We start from the raw sequence: 13,567 nt of genomic DNA, 5'->3' as shown, positions 1-13,567 counted from the left end.
CACCATTATGCCTTTCACCCAGATTTCTGCCCAGAACCTGAATAAGGTTCAGTCTTGGGGTCTTTAGCACTGAAACTGGCTTGCCCAGGAGCCCCTCATATGGACCAGGATGCTGAGCAAATGTGAGCTAGCACTTCAGAAGCTCAGCATAAGCTCACACCATGGGTTCCATCCAGTTGTTACACGTTTAGAAACAGAATCTTTGTATCCCATGCCACCTGAGAACTCAGTGCCCTACTGCCTCAGCTCCCTAAATGGTGGGATTACAGGCTGTTAATCCTTCTGGGCAAGAATGAGACTACTACCATAATTTTTGAGCCAAATTTGAACCAAGCATTATTAAATACTGACCAGGACAATGGATGCTGGCCAGGTCCATACCTGGGATTCCCAGAGAATGGCTGCAAATCACAGTATTCTGGTGCTTAGAAAGGCAGAACTCACAAGGCTAAGTATTTCCTGACTTCATACAGCCAGGGGTGAGCATACATCCTCACATACCTTCTGCCTATGCGTGATCAAGCGTGTCCTGTGCAGTTGGAGCAACCAATGTTGTTTACAGAAGTAGAAACACATTATTATTTAAATGAACAACAGCTCCTAACATTCCAGGAAGTTATCTGTCCTTCAGCAAGTGGGGCTTACAGGTTAGAAGCATTTTTGTTTTATATTTTCTTAAGCACGGCAATTTAAACTTAAAATATACCTTTAGCCCTCATGAAGTGTGCACACAGCACCATGCCTGGCAACCATACACTATTTAACGGTCATAGTAAACTATAAAATTGGATTTTCTGTTTCTCCTCAGTCTTTTCTTTCTCTCCTGTGTCTAAAGCCGATGTTGTGAGCTGGAATGGCTAGCCTTCTAGCTTCTAGTGCTGAACTTTCACATACCCAAAAGCAATGCATTTTTATGTTATTTTTCAGATAATTTTCTCAGGTCCCCTATCACTCTGCTTGTAGTCTGTTTTCCTTTGAGGTCCTTGATGGGTTCATACCTAGTTCATTCCTTAAAATGGCCACACCCTCCTGAACTGTTGTTCGTCCAGGCACTCCTCACTAAAGTGACCTTTCTTCTTTCTAGGCTCTCTCTGTTGACAGGTGGCTGCAGTGAGCTGCCCTGCCCTGCTTCCGGGGCTCTTGGGGTTTTTAATGCTTTGTGGTGTTTTCCCAAGTACAGTCTGGGTCCATTATCGAGCTGTGACAGGAATTTAATACATTGTTGTCCATACTCAGAAAATGAAAAATAATTAAGTGTTATTATATGTGTTAAATTTGTTTTGTGAAACCATTGTTTCAGCTTACCAAAAAAAAAAGGGTGTATGTGTAAATGTTTGTGCCAACTCCCAAGGTAAATCAAACCTGGAAGATTTGAGAAGAAATCCATAACCTGACTTACTGGATTATATAGGAAACAGATTTTTCTAGGCTTTATTTTGTGCTGTTCATAAGAGCGTCTTGCCTGCATGTATGTATGTGTACCACTTGCATGCCTGCTGTTGATGGAGGTCAAAGAGGGTGTCAGATCTCCCGGAACTGGAGTTCAGATGGTTGTGAGCCACCATGTGGATGCTGGGAATAGAACTCCAGGTCTTGTAGGAGAGGAGGGAGTGCTCCTAATTGTGGAGCACTGTTCTCCAGCCCTGAGGAACCTGTTTTGATGTAGATCCCAAAGTGACCTTCTCTACATCACATCAGTTGGCTCATAGTTTCTGTCGGTGATATTCCACTGTTTCCTCACTGCTCTGCACTGAGTTGTCGTATGCATGACCATTTCGGATTGCTCATGATGTCAGCTGGCACCTCATAGAAGCCCGAGTGTTTGATTCCTGAGCGAATGGAGCCCGTGGCCTCGTGTTCTAGATCATTTTTATTCAGTTTTGAAGGAAGACCAGCTTCTGTCAAATATTGGGACAATGATAATTTTTCAGTGCAGAAGTCTTTCCCCAAATGAGATGTGTAGCTAATGCGGAAGTCAGCACGCAGAGCAGCATAAGGCAGAGGGTTTAAGAAGGGATTGTGAAGATGGGACAGATCCTAGCTGGCTGCCTGAGTAGAGATTGTTGAGAGATAATTGTGCAGATAATGGCTGGTGTCGTTGGCAGCCTCTCTAGTCATGCCTCCCACGACTGATCTTCCCTCCATTGCTGCCACTCACACAGGAAGTTAGGTGGCCATGTACCAAGAGCAAATTTGGAAATAAGATCCCTTGGCCAGGATATTGACCAGCCAGTCAGGTTCCCCATCTTGAGGACTTGAGGCAAATCCCAGGTACTGTGTGACCTTTTAATAATGCTGGTTGAGTATCCCTCCTCTAAATGCTCAACACTAGATGTGTTTCTGGTTGGGGGTGTTTAAAGTGCACATATGTACATTTAAGTAAACTTTCCTGGTTGAACACCCCTAAACTGAAAATCTTAAAGCCTCCAAAACTCAAAATCTATTGAACATCAGAGCTTTGTCATTAATTAATTAATACTATTATGGGCTGGGGAGATGGCTCAGCCCTTAAGAGCACTGGCCAGAGGACTTGGGTTCAATTCCCAGCACCCACATGGCAGCTCACAACTCTCTGTAACTCCAGTTCCAGAGGATCTGATGCCCTCACACCAATACATATAAAGATAGATAGATGATAGACAGACAGACAGATAGACGGATGGATGGACAGAGTTTTGTATTTAGCATGATGGCACATGCCTGTCTATTACCCCAGTAACTGAGGATCACTTGAGCCCATGAGTTTGAAGCCAGTCTGGGCAGACCCAACTCAGAACACTTCTTTAAGGTTTTAGAGTTTTGCGCTTTGGACTGGAGCTGCTTAGCATGTGATTTCAGGTTAGACTGCAGTCCTCCTGTCTGCCCCGCCTTGGAGCCGTGGTTATAGGGGTATGTGGGAGCTGGGCTTGTCACGGGGCTGCTGGGACCTGGATTCTGATCCTTGTGATTGCACAGCTGGTCTTTTCAACTACTAACTTCTCCAGCCCTGTGTTTTTGAGGCAGTCTGACCTGAAACTTAATATGTGACCCAGGCTGGTCTCAGATTCACAGCAATTCTCCTGCCTCAGATTCCCAAGTACTAAGATTGCAGGCATAAGCCATCATTCCTAGCTCAGTATTTTCCTTTAATAGCTGTATATATAAAACAAATTTGTCTTCATTTGTTTTTTTATTCATTAATTTACTTATTTTTGGTTTTGGGGTGTGGTCTTCAAATTAGCCTCTGGAGTTTGAGGTTTGTAGGCCTGAGCCTACACCCTGCTTCAAACCTGTTTCTAAAGCTGTAAGAGGCAGCAGCGCTTGTGGTTTTAACTATTGACAGAAGCCTGTAAATACTTACTTCTGAGGCTCTGCATTGCCTCCCCAGGTTAGCTGAGTTCATCCTATTATGTTTCTGTCAGAAGGCTGGTGATCTACTGGTTCTTGGGTCCAGGGCAGAGATCCTGGTCTGGACTATTATAGACCTTCCTGCCAATTTGTTCATGTTTGCTTGCCAAACCTTAGTCAGAAATAGCTTTAGTCAGTGTCAGGGTCTGTGGCATACCTTGCCAGGCTGGTTCCTGGCAGCTGTGTGTCAGCCTTGACATTTCTACTTTTTGTGTTCTCCTTACCTGTTGATTAGCCTGCTTGGCACAAAGAGAACCCTTTGTGATGGAAATGCTGGGAAAGAAAGGACAGGACAAAAGATCTGAGCGAGACGGAAAGGAAGCCACAGAGCATTGCTTTGTGTGGGGAGAGGGGGTGTGTGTGTGGATGTGGGGGGAGCTCACAGACACACAGCTGCAGGTGGAGCCCTGAGTTCGACTCCAGCTGCATAATAACAAACAGTGGGGAGGTGGCGCAAGGGCTGGCTTCGGGCAGAGAGTCCTCAATTTCATCTTCCCAGGGTGCACTGAGGTGCTGTCGGCCTCCTGGCGTCTCCCTGAGTGTGGCAGTACCCCATGGGTGACTGAACACATGTCTACTTGCCCTAGATAGGGAACCAGCAACAACCCAAAACACGCACACCACTGTGGTGAACCAGTAAGTTTTACTGGGGTGACTTACAGGAGCAGGAAGTGATTCAGACAGATTTGCCCCTTGGTGGGAACCACTCACCCATGTGAGCATGGAAAGTGGAATTGAGCTTCCCAGCCTTTCTGTGCAGGAAGGAAGGCTGGATAAAATGTTTGTGGAGTAGGCACTGAAGTGTCCTCAGTGACGCAGCCCCATGAGGCAGGGCAGAAAGGTGCCTGAGGTGGCTGTTGAAATACGTGAGGTAAAGAGAGCCATCACGTTGAAACTAGGTGGCAGTAGAGCCCATTCTGCAAGGGAGAATTGACATAGGATTGTAGGCGGGAAAGAGGTTAGTGGCTGAGCTGAGGCAGAATGAAAGCAGGTTAGCGTAATCCATTGCAAATATGTTTACACTCTCACACCTGAGAAAGTCTCACACCTCAGGGACATACCTCACATCAGGTATGTCAGATGACTTTCAGTCTTACCAGGCTGGAAATTCTCAATTTGCAGATTTGATTTAGAGTCGCAGACAATTTTTGTAATTCAACTCAAGCGATCGACACCCCACAAACTAATTAATATAATATAATATAATATAATATAATATAATATAATATAATATAATATAATATAATATAATATAAACTGAGCTGCGCCTCAGCTCAGTTCTCCTCTCCCCTGAGGAGATAGAGCTTTGCTCTGTGGTGGACATACTAGGCTCAGGAGAGCATTTAGGAGCCGGCTTGATTGAAAACCTGGATACAGTTTTAATGACGTCACAGAAGGTGTCCACACAGAAGGCGGTATCTTGAAGTGTCAAGTTGGGTGTGATGGTTAGTGGCTGAACAAACAAGACAGGCACGTCATTCTTGTTGGGTTTCAGACCTGAGACAAGCAGCTGAGGTGCCAATTTAACCAAAGCCGACCTGGCCTCCAGGTTCTCCCAGGGTCCCCCAGTCCCTACCTGTTACAGGGTGTGCATGGCTGGCATGCTCAGCCCTCTACCCTGAACAGTCCAGCGAAGGGGTGGGGCTTCCTCTCCCTCTGCATGGCAACTTCCCTGATTGCCTTCTGTGAGATCAATGAATCCGCCTGAGAGCTGCCCCGCAATAAACCTGCCCGTATATACTTTAATTTGGCTTGAATTGGCTCATTTCGTTGGCAGAATACCTATCAGTTCTCTTTGTGCTGGGCTGTGCCTTTGTCCGTCTTCTGTTGCAGGAAGAATATGCCTGAGGCTGGGTGTCCGGGTGTATATCTTTTAATCCCAGCATTCAGGTGAGGCAGGTGGATCTCTGGGAGTTCGAGTCCAGCCTGGTCTTCACATTGAGTACCAGGCTAGCCCTAGTGACACAGAGACTCATCTCAAAAACAGACAGACAGAAAAACAAAGCAGGAACATAGCTGAGACAGGACACTTTATAATAAAGAGCATGGAGGGAGGTTTCACTCTGTCTTCTGGGGGCTCTCGTTTGCTGAAGGCTGTAAGGCTCCCTGAGGTTCACAGGTTCAGTCAACAGCAGAAAGAAGGAAACCCTACAACCGCCCTTATCCTTGGGTTTGATTTCACAGTCACTGCAGAGATCTCCCATTTCCCAGTGTAAAAAGGTGTGTTGTGGAGTTTGGATTTTGTTCTCTCTGCACCCAAGATTGCTTCTGCGAGTTGTGATCAGCTGGCATCACCTTATTTACACTTCTTTTATTGTTGGTTCTGTGTTTGACACCAAACCTATGCCGTGGGGCATGCTGGTCACGTGGGCGTCTGTCTTAATTAGGGTTCAATTGCTGTGAAGAGACACCATGACCACTACAACTCTTATAAAGGAGAATATTTAACTGAGGCTGGCTTATAGTTTCAGAGGTTTAGTTCCTTATCATCATGGCCGGAGGCATGGCAGCCATGCAGGCAGACCTGGTGCTAGAGGAGGAGCTGAGAGTTCCGCCGCTATGTCAGCCTGGCAACATAAGTGAAAGTGACCTGAGCTTCTGAGAGCTCAGAGCCACCCCCTGGTGACACACTTCCTCCTGAGGCCACACCTCCTCGTAGTGCCACTTCCTATGGCCAAGCATTCAAACATAGGAGTCTATGAGGGCCGTGCCTGTTCAAAGGAGCCAGGGTCTCACTGCAACACACCCCTAGCCCTCGTAATACTTTCTAACACCACCAGGTAAGCACAGAAAGAAAATAACCAGCCAGCCCCTCTTTGGTGTTTATTTTCTCTTTGGTTTCGGCATGTTGAGATCTGCAGTTACTCAGGGTTATGAAGCAGTGGTAGATTGAGTGCCTTTCCTCACACTGTAGCAGGATGCCTGTTGAAGTCAGCTGAGGGGAAGACGTGATTCTTTGGCTCACAGTTAAGGCTCAGTCCATCATGGAGGCTGTCATGTGATCAGATGAGCACTTGTTCCCTGCAGTCCAGGCCTTGCCACCTCAGTTTACCCCATCTGGAAGCTCCTTCAAGGGTTTGCCTCTTAGGTGATTTCAGATTCTCCGTACTCCACAGTCAGTATTAGCCGTCACAAGCCATGGCCCTGTAAACTTGTCGTGAAACTCTGACCTCCAGGTGGGGCAGGGCCACTGCCATCTTAAACCCACAGCTTCTTAACACAGGGCCTCTAGAGCCAGAAGGAAAGGGCCCACCAGCTGCTCGAAGGCAGCTTTTGAGGCCCCTTCCCGGAGGCTATGTAAGTGGCTAACAGTGGAGGGTGGGGGTCCTTTTCTGTGGTGATCTGCCTGCCTTAAGTCATCCATGATCCTGCACAGAACCCTCTTCCCTGCCTCCACACATAACCCGGTTAAACTCAGTGGCTTTCTACTCCAGACTTGGGTGGAAACTAATTAGTCTGCTGTTGGCATCCTATCTGGAATGAATGGTTTTGTGCACATGTTCGCAGGGAGAGTTCACCAGGGTGTCCGTAATGAGCTCAGGTGTACACTCACTTCTGGCCCCAAATGCCTGTGCACATCATCCATCTTGCAGATGAGTGCACAGGAAAGAAAGGACACGGGCAAGATTGACGCTTGGGAACAATGCAGTGTCGTTGCCACACGGGTTCCTTGCAAGGCTTCTGCGGTCATCTGTGTCCTGGTCATGAAGTCCCTTGCAGCTGAAAACCTAGGGCCACAGGCCTCCAGCCCACAGATGCAAGTTCCTAGATGGCCAAAACAAGTTACGGAGAGTTCAGGATTGTTGGCAGCAGGGTGCCCTCCTTCACAGGCAGAGAAGAGATTCTCTCTTAGCTGCTTCCTTGCTCTTGCGGTGGATGGAACTGCTGTACTAAAAACAGCAGGCTCCACCCTTGGCGATGCCTGGAGTGGTGCCCAGCAAGAGAGAGCAGAGAGGAGCTGGGTTTGCACACAGAGTGGTACGCACGGCTTCAGGGCTCAGCCCACATTCCCTGGCAGCAAAGACCCCAGGGCAAGGGCGGAGGACAGTGTTGGCTTCAGTACACTTTCTAACGAGGTATCAGCGGCTGCCCTGGGGTTCTCCGTGCCTGGCTTGTTTGGGTTCTCTTTGGCCCAAGTTACCCATACAGGCATGAAGTGGGCCAAGACCCTGGGAGGCATTAGTGGTAGCGGATCCTCTGCCCTTTCCTCCGAAGGGGATATAGGTGGATCAGGAAAGCCAAGGCAGGTGCCCTGAGATGGCCAGAGGACATCGCAAGGGGAAACATCAGGAGGGTACCAGGGCAGGTGTCTAAAGAGGCCTGCTAAAGGACAGGGGAGTCCCACGGCCTGTGAAACACCTGAGCCAGCCATCTGAGCAGCCGGCTTTTAGGCTTCTCTTGTCCTAAATATATGAAGCTCTGACTTTTCCTTTCTTGTCCCCATCTTCCTCAGCCGCCTAGCTCTCCTGTCAGGAAATGGACATTGTGATCCTCAGAAAACCCCCCGCCATGATTACAATGGACTCTCTGAACTGTAAGCCAGCCCTAATTAGTCTTCTTTATAAGAGTTGCCACAGTCTTGGTGTCTCTTCATAGCAATAGAACCCCAAGACAAGGGGCCTCAGAAGTACTCTGGCAAGTGAGATTGTGAAATGGAACACACTTGCTCTGCCATGCTTGGGGGTGAGCCCATGGCCTCACATGCTAGGCAGCCACATGCCCAGCCAAAATCTGTCCTGAAAAGTCTTGACCTTACTCATAATTTAAGAAAACAAAATTTATCTTAGCACCTTGTAGTTAACATTTTAAACTTTTATTCTGTACTGATTTAATCTCTGTGTGTTTGTTTGTTTTTGAGACAGGGACTTGCTATGTGGTCCTGGCTGCCCTGGAATTCTTTGTAGACCAGGCTGGTCTTAAACTCACAGAGCTCTACCTGCTTCTGCCTCCAGTGCTGGGATTAAAATCATGCACCACAGCACTTTACTTTCACATTTAATTTTTATAAATGTGGCAGGTGTGTGTGAGCGAGTGTGAGAATTGTGGGAGAAATGTAAACAGGCGAGCACGGACAGGATGGACTCACTGACTCACCTCAGGCTTCCGCTCTGGCAGCTCACTGTCTGTACACACAGTGGTGTGGGCTGTTTCACTCCACCAGAGAAGGGCTGAGCTATAACAGCAGTCCCTAAGACTTAGGAAGCAGAAAATTCCAGTTGCCTGAGCGCTCTAGCACATCCCTCAAGGGTTTGTGGGGGCTGGTGTCACAGCGAACCCCCAGCCCTGCTGACTGTAAGAGGCAAGCATGTGCGGCTTCTAGAGGTCATAAACCTACGAGAAGCTGCTGCTTACATACTTGCTGTGTGCGTATCACATCATCACTCTGTCTCCAGCAGAGGCTGCTGTGAAGAGCACACCATGTCGGGCCAGCAGCAGCGTCACAATCTCGTGTATTGTGACTCTTGATTGTAGCAGGAGGCCACATCCAGCTTTGGCCTGTTCAGTCGACTTTGTCAAGTCCATGCCAGGCTGTGGGCACCCAGGGAAATCACCAGAGGCTGCTGAGATGGCAGCACCTGCCTTGAGGGACAGGTGACAGCAATGTCGCTCTATAGGCCCAGCTCCCACTGCCACACTGAAAACCCAGCAGCTCCTTCCTGTAAACTATTCAGCCATTGCTCACCTTTCTGTGCATTTGCTTAATCACAGAATGTTGTCGGAACTAACCGGCTGCCCCACTGCAGCGTTCCTGTTTCTACGGAAATGTGCACTCGGTGACCCTGTTTGGCTGTAGGGGCTGTGGTGGAGGTGGAGTGTTTGGGGTGAGTGTGAACTCAGCAGGATGTGGTCACTGAGAGTGTCTGTCTACACTCTGCTGTCCAACTTCCTGCTCTTTTTCGCTTAGGCTCTGTGCTGTCCCTGGCCACAAGCATCTGTTGAGCAGTTAAAATGTGTGGGTGGGCTGTGCTGTGACTGCAGTGTGGAGAGCTCAGAAGTGTATCCTGAAGACAGGAAAACATTTCCTCAGTACTTTCTATTGTAGAGTACATCTTGAAACAATAATTTGGGTAGTTAAAGCAAACAACATTAAATAAGAAATAATATTATCAAATTGGGGTAAACCTGACCATCTAAACATTTATCACGAGGCCAGAAAGACTGCTCAACAGATTACTGCAGTTAAGAACTCTGGCTGGAATACTGTGGATCTGTGCAGTGGCCTTTTGTGTCTGCTTCCTTCTCTGAGCCTCATGCTTCAAAGCCCTTCATCTTGCCCTTTTGAGAGCTTGCTGTGAAACAATAAGCTAGTTTTCCAATAATCTAATGCAGAAATAACTTGTTTCCAAGCCAGAATGACTGGGATAAATTTTGATAACTAACAGTTTAATTCCCAGTTAATTCTGGGGATGCGACGATGCACAGGGACATGCCAGTGTGACTCGGAATAAAAATATGAGGAAAAACTGAGTGCTCAGCATAGAATGCACTATGTTATTTGGGAATAACTGTAGGGTGAATACAGCCAAAATACGTTATGTGGTTGTATAAAAACATCACAAAGAAGCCGACCAAGATACTGGTATGATATATAAGGAATTTAAAAAATGGTTGGATGTGGTTTTTTTCCTTCCTTATAAGTACAGCTCTCAAAACAAACAAGCTAGGAAGCATTTTTAGTTTTTTGAACATAAATCAACCTTTTCTATAAGTTAAAAATTATATGCAGAAACCTTGGTGGCATTTTCTGGCTCCATTTTCATGTTCGTAGGGAAGGTGAGATGACATCTTTGGCAGAGTAAAAGCCTCGTGGAAGCAGAAATGCCCTTGGAAGCTTCATGCTGCCGCAGTTCCCAGGCCTCAGAGGTGAGATGGCAGCTGAGGGTGAGCTCCGTGAGGGACAGCGGTTCTCCTTGCTGTGCCATGGACCTCTTTGTCATGGAGACTTTACACTTGGCACATGCCCCCCCCACCCTCCCACACCACTGCCGAAACTCACCCACACAACCCCCCACCCCCCCCCCCCCCAGCAATGGATAGTGCCTTCCTCTGGCTCTCCCTGTGATTTCAGTACTTCAGGTTCCTCATGTGAGTGGAGTCCAGCCAATATTTTACTTTTGTGACTGGCCTGCCCTTTCACAGGGTCTCTGAGGTCCATCTGCATTGCCGCATGTGTCTGTCTGTACTGATGGGCTCTTAGGTCACCTCTTAGCTGTGAGACTCACTGCAGTGAATATCAGTGGGCAGATAAGGCCTGAGGAGGGTTCTTATTTTGTTGTTTTTTTGTTTTGTTTTGTTTTTGTTTTTTTTGTTTTTTTCTGAGACAGGGTTTCTCTGTGTAGCTTTGGCTGCCCTGAAACTAGCTCTGTAGACCAGGCTGGTCTGGGACTCACAGAGATCTACCTGCCTCTGCCTCCCGAGTGCTGGGATTAAAGGCATGCACCACCAATGCCCGGCCTGAAGAGGGTTCTTTCTGAATTCTTCTGCATGTCTATTTAGAGAGAGAGAGACTGTGGGATTCTAGGACAGATTCATCCATGCAGTACAGCAAATGTTTGCCTGCTTTTTGTTGTTGTTTTTGTTTTGTTTTCTCTTTTGCCTAAAGCAGCAGGAATTTTGAGCTGAGGAAGTCAGTTCCTAGAGCGGGTCCTCTTACCCCCTTGTTCTCCACCTCCACATCTGTGTAAAAGACACGTCTCTAGGAAAGACTCTCTGGTAGAGGCATTTTACTAATACCGTTTTGGGGAATTACCAAATGACTGCCATTGCTCAAATGACTCCTAAAGCAGGCACAGGGCTGGCTTTCATCTCTCTGCACAGGCTTCTGTGTTCCCACATTTTGCTCAGGAGTGTGTGCATCTTGTGGCCTTTCCTCTGCCCAAGCCTCAGGGACCATAAAGGCTGTGTCAGAGGAGGTTTATGAAGGAGAGGGGAGGGGCCACAGGGAGGAGCTGGCAACTTCACCATCGAGGATGGATGAAAATGGCTGTGTTTTGAGCAGTGTGTTGATTAGTAGAATATTCCTCTGTTGGAGATGATGCCGTAAGAAACGTTCATTCATCCGTGTGTGTTTTACTAAGTAGCCCTTGCCTGGGCAATGCACTGTCATCCTGTGTGTGACTAACTAGCCCTTGCCTGGGAGTGTGCTCTGATGTTTGGGCCTTGTGTCTCTCATGTGTCTGCTTCTTTCAGCATTGGGTCCTCTATGGAGGCTGAACCGTTAGATGTGAGAGAGGACGTGTCAGGGAAGTCACCTCATGGGATTATGGAGGCTGGGTGGTCCCAGGCCAGCTTCCCTGTGGACTGGAGATGCTAGGATACTGGATACTGGGGTACCAGTTCTCACCCATGTCTGAAGGCCCCAGAACCAGGGACGACCATGATGTACTTCTCAGCTGCTAGCAGTAGCCCTAGAGTCCTAAGACCAGAAAGCCCCGGAGCTCTAGACTCACAGCTGGGACTCGGGAGCTTGCCCATGTCCCATATCCATTCGGGTGCCAGTAGAAATCCTTCTCCATCCCATTTTGTTCTTGCCTAGCACCAGGCTCACTGGATGGTACTGGATGGTACTCACCCACATAGGGGGCAGATCTCATTCTCTCAGTACACAGCTCCTGCCAGCTGGCAGGATAAACACTCAGTAACACATCAGCATGTCTCGAGGGAGTCCTTACCCCTGTCACACTAATGCCTACAGTTAAGTGTCACGGGTGTAGTTCAGGAAACTTGCCTTGCTCAGGCTCCTAGCCACTTGCAGGCCAACTGCCGAGAGCCTGCTCTCTGGAGTGTGGCTGGTGTTGTGGCATCTGTCTGTCTCTTCTTCAGCACGTTATGATACTGAGCCACTTAGCTGTACCTGTCTCCTGCCATGGGATAACGACCTGTCTGGCTCCTACAGCTACTACAAAGGGCTAGTGAGTAGCTGCTTGTGAGGCGTTGGCAGGATGGTCAGACCAGGAGTCCTCAGCGTGCGCTGCCTCTTCCCTACCTCATCATGTCGGGTCACTGGGGACCCTCACAGGCGCTTGCTGCTATGTGAGTCTGTGGCCCAGGAAAGGAAGAAGCTACCCCCGGCAGGGACGGATGTTTGGGAGCTGGAATTGAGGCACTGATTTGATTATTCTTCCAGGGGTGACTGGAAAGCAGATGCTCAAGCCAGTCCTTCACCATGGATGGACAGTGTGGTAGAGCCAAGTGTGGCTCCCGATGGCTGGCTGGACAGCTGCTGGCTGTGTGCCGCTCTCCTCCTCCACACGCGCTTGGAAGGCATTGCTGCTCAGGTGAGCTGTCTGACTCAGCCCTTGTCTTCCCTGCAGGCGGTTTTGGTAAATAACATCACCACCAGCGAGAAGCTCATCAGAGACCTGCAAGGTAAGCCCCTTCCACCAGCCCAGCCACTGCCTCAAGGAAAGCCTGCCTGGCCTGACTCCCTCGGGGTCTCAGGTGGCTCTGTCACTGTAACTGAGCCATCCTTAATGTCTCTGCCCACACAGTCTGTTCCTATAAAATATTACTGTGTACATTGCAAGTTATGATGGACATAATTCGGCCCTCTTTGATTTACAAACCTTTAAGAAATACTGGTATAGGGTGTGGCGGGAGAGGCGCTTTTCTATCGCTTGCAAGACCTTAGGTTCAATCCCCACCACCAAATGAACAATGAAATTGGATGAATAATAGTCAGTACTCCAAGACTCTGCACGCCATCACGTGGAAAACCCCCACCCCCAACCTCAGGCCAAGGTCAGACTACAGAGGATTACATAAAGCTTTGTATAAAGCTGCCTTCGAGCCGTGCAGATGAAGCACGTGGTGAGATGGTGCAGCAGCTAAAGGCGCCTGCCGCTAAGCCTGACAACCTGAGATCAGTCCCCAAATCCACGTAGTACGGGGAGAGGCTGACGCCCCCCCCATGCTGACCTTTGACCTCTACACATGTGCAGCGGTACATGCACACACACAAATAAATGAGATCTAATCATTAAAGTTCTAGTAGACATTTTGAATGGGGTCAATGGAGGGAGAGTGTTCGTGAGTAGGTACGGTGGCAGGGGAGGGGCTGTTCTCTTCCTCCTGTGCCATTTGGGCTGTGAGTTGTTCTGTCATGTCTTTTATTATTATTTTGTTCTCTGTGCGTTGGTGTTAGAATCCGTGGAACTGGAGGTATGGACAGTTGTGAGCT

At 48.3% G+C, this 13,567-nt stretch overlaps 1 protein-coding gene across 2 annotated transcripts in view; it reads left to right on the top strand.

Annotated features, from left to right (window-relative positions):
- The window catches only part of Golm1 (golgi membrane protein 1), a 41,846-nt gene that overhangs the window by 14,686 nt on the left and 13,593 nt on the right, over positions 1 to 13,567 (top strand). For both annotated transcript variants that reach the window (XM_055629139.1, XM_055629138.1), the window contains exon 4: positions 12,702 to 12,756. In XM_055629139.1, coding sequence (XP_055485114.1) covers positions 12,702 to 12,756 — 55 coding nt within the window. The remainder of the gene's footprint in view (positions 1 to 12,701; positions 12,757 to 13,567) is intronic.

The sequence above is a fragment of the Psammomys obesus genome, unplaced genomic scaffold, assembly GCF_907164565.1.
Source record: "Psammomys obesus unplaced genomic scaffold, mPsaObe1.curated_primary_1811, whole genome shotgun sequence".
NCBI classification, from domain to species: Eukaryota; Metazoa; Chordata; class Mammalia; order Rodentia; family Muridae; genus Psammomys; species Psammomys obesus.
This window is presented reverse-complemented; position numbering and strand designations above follow the sequence as displayed.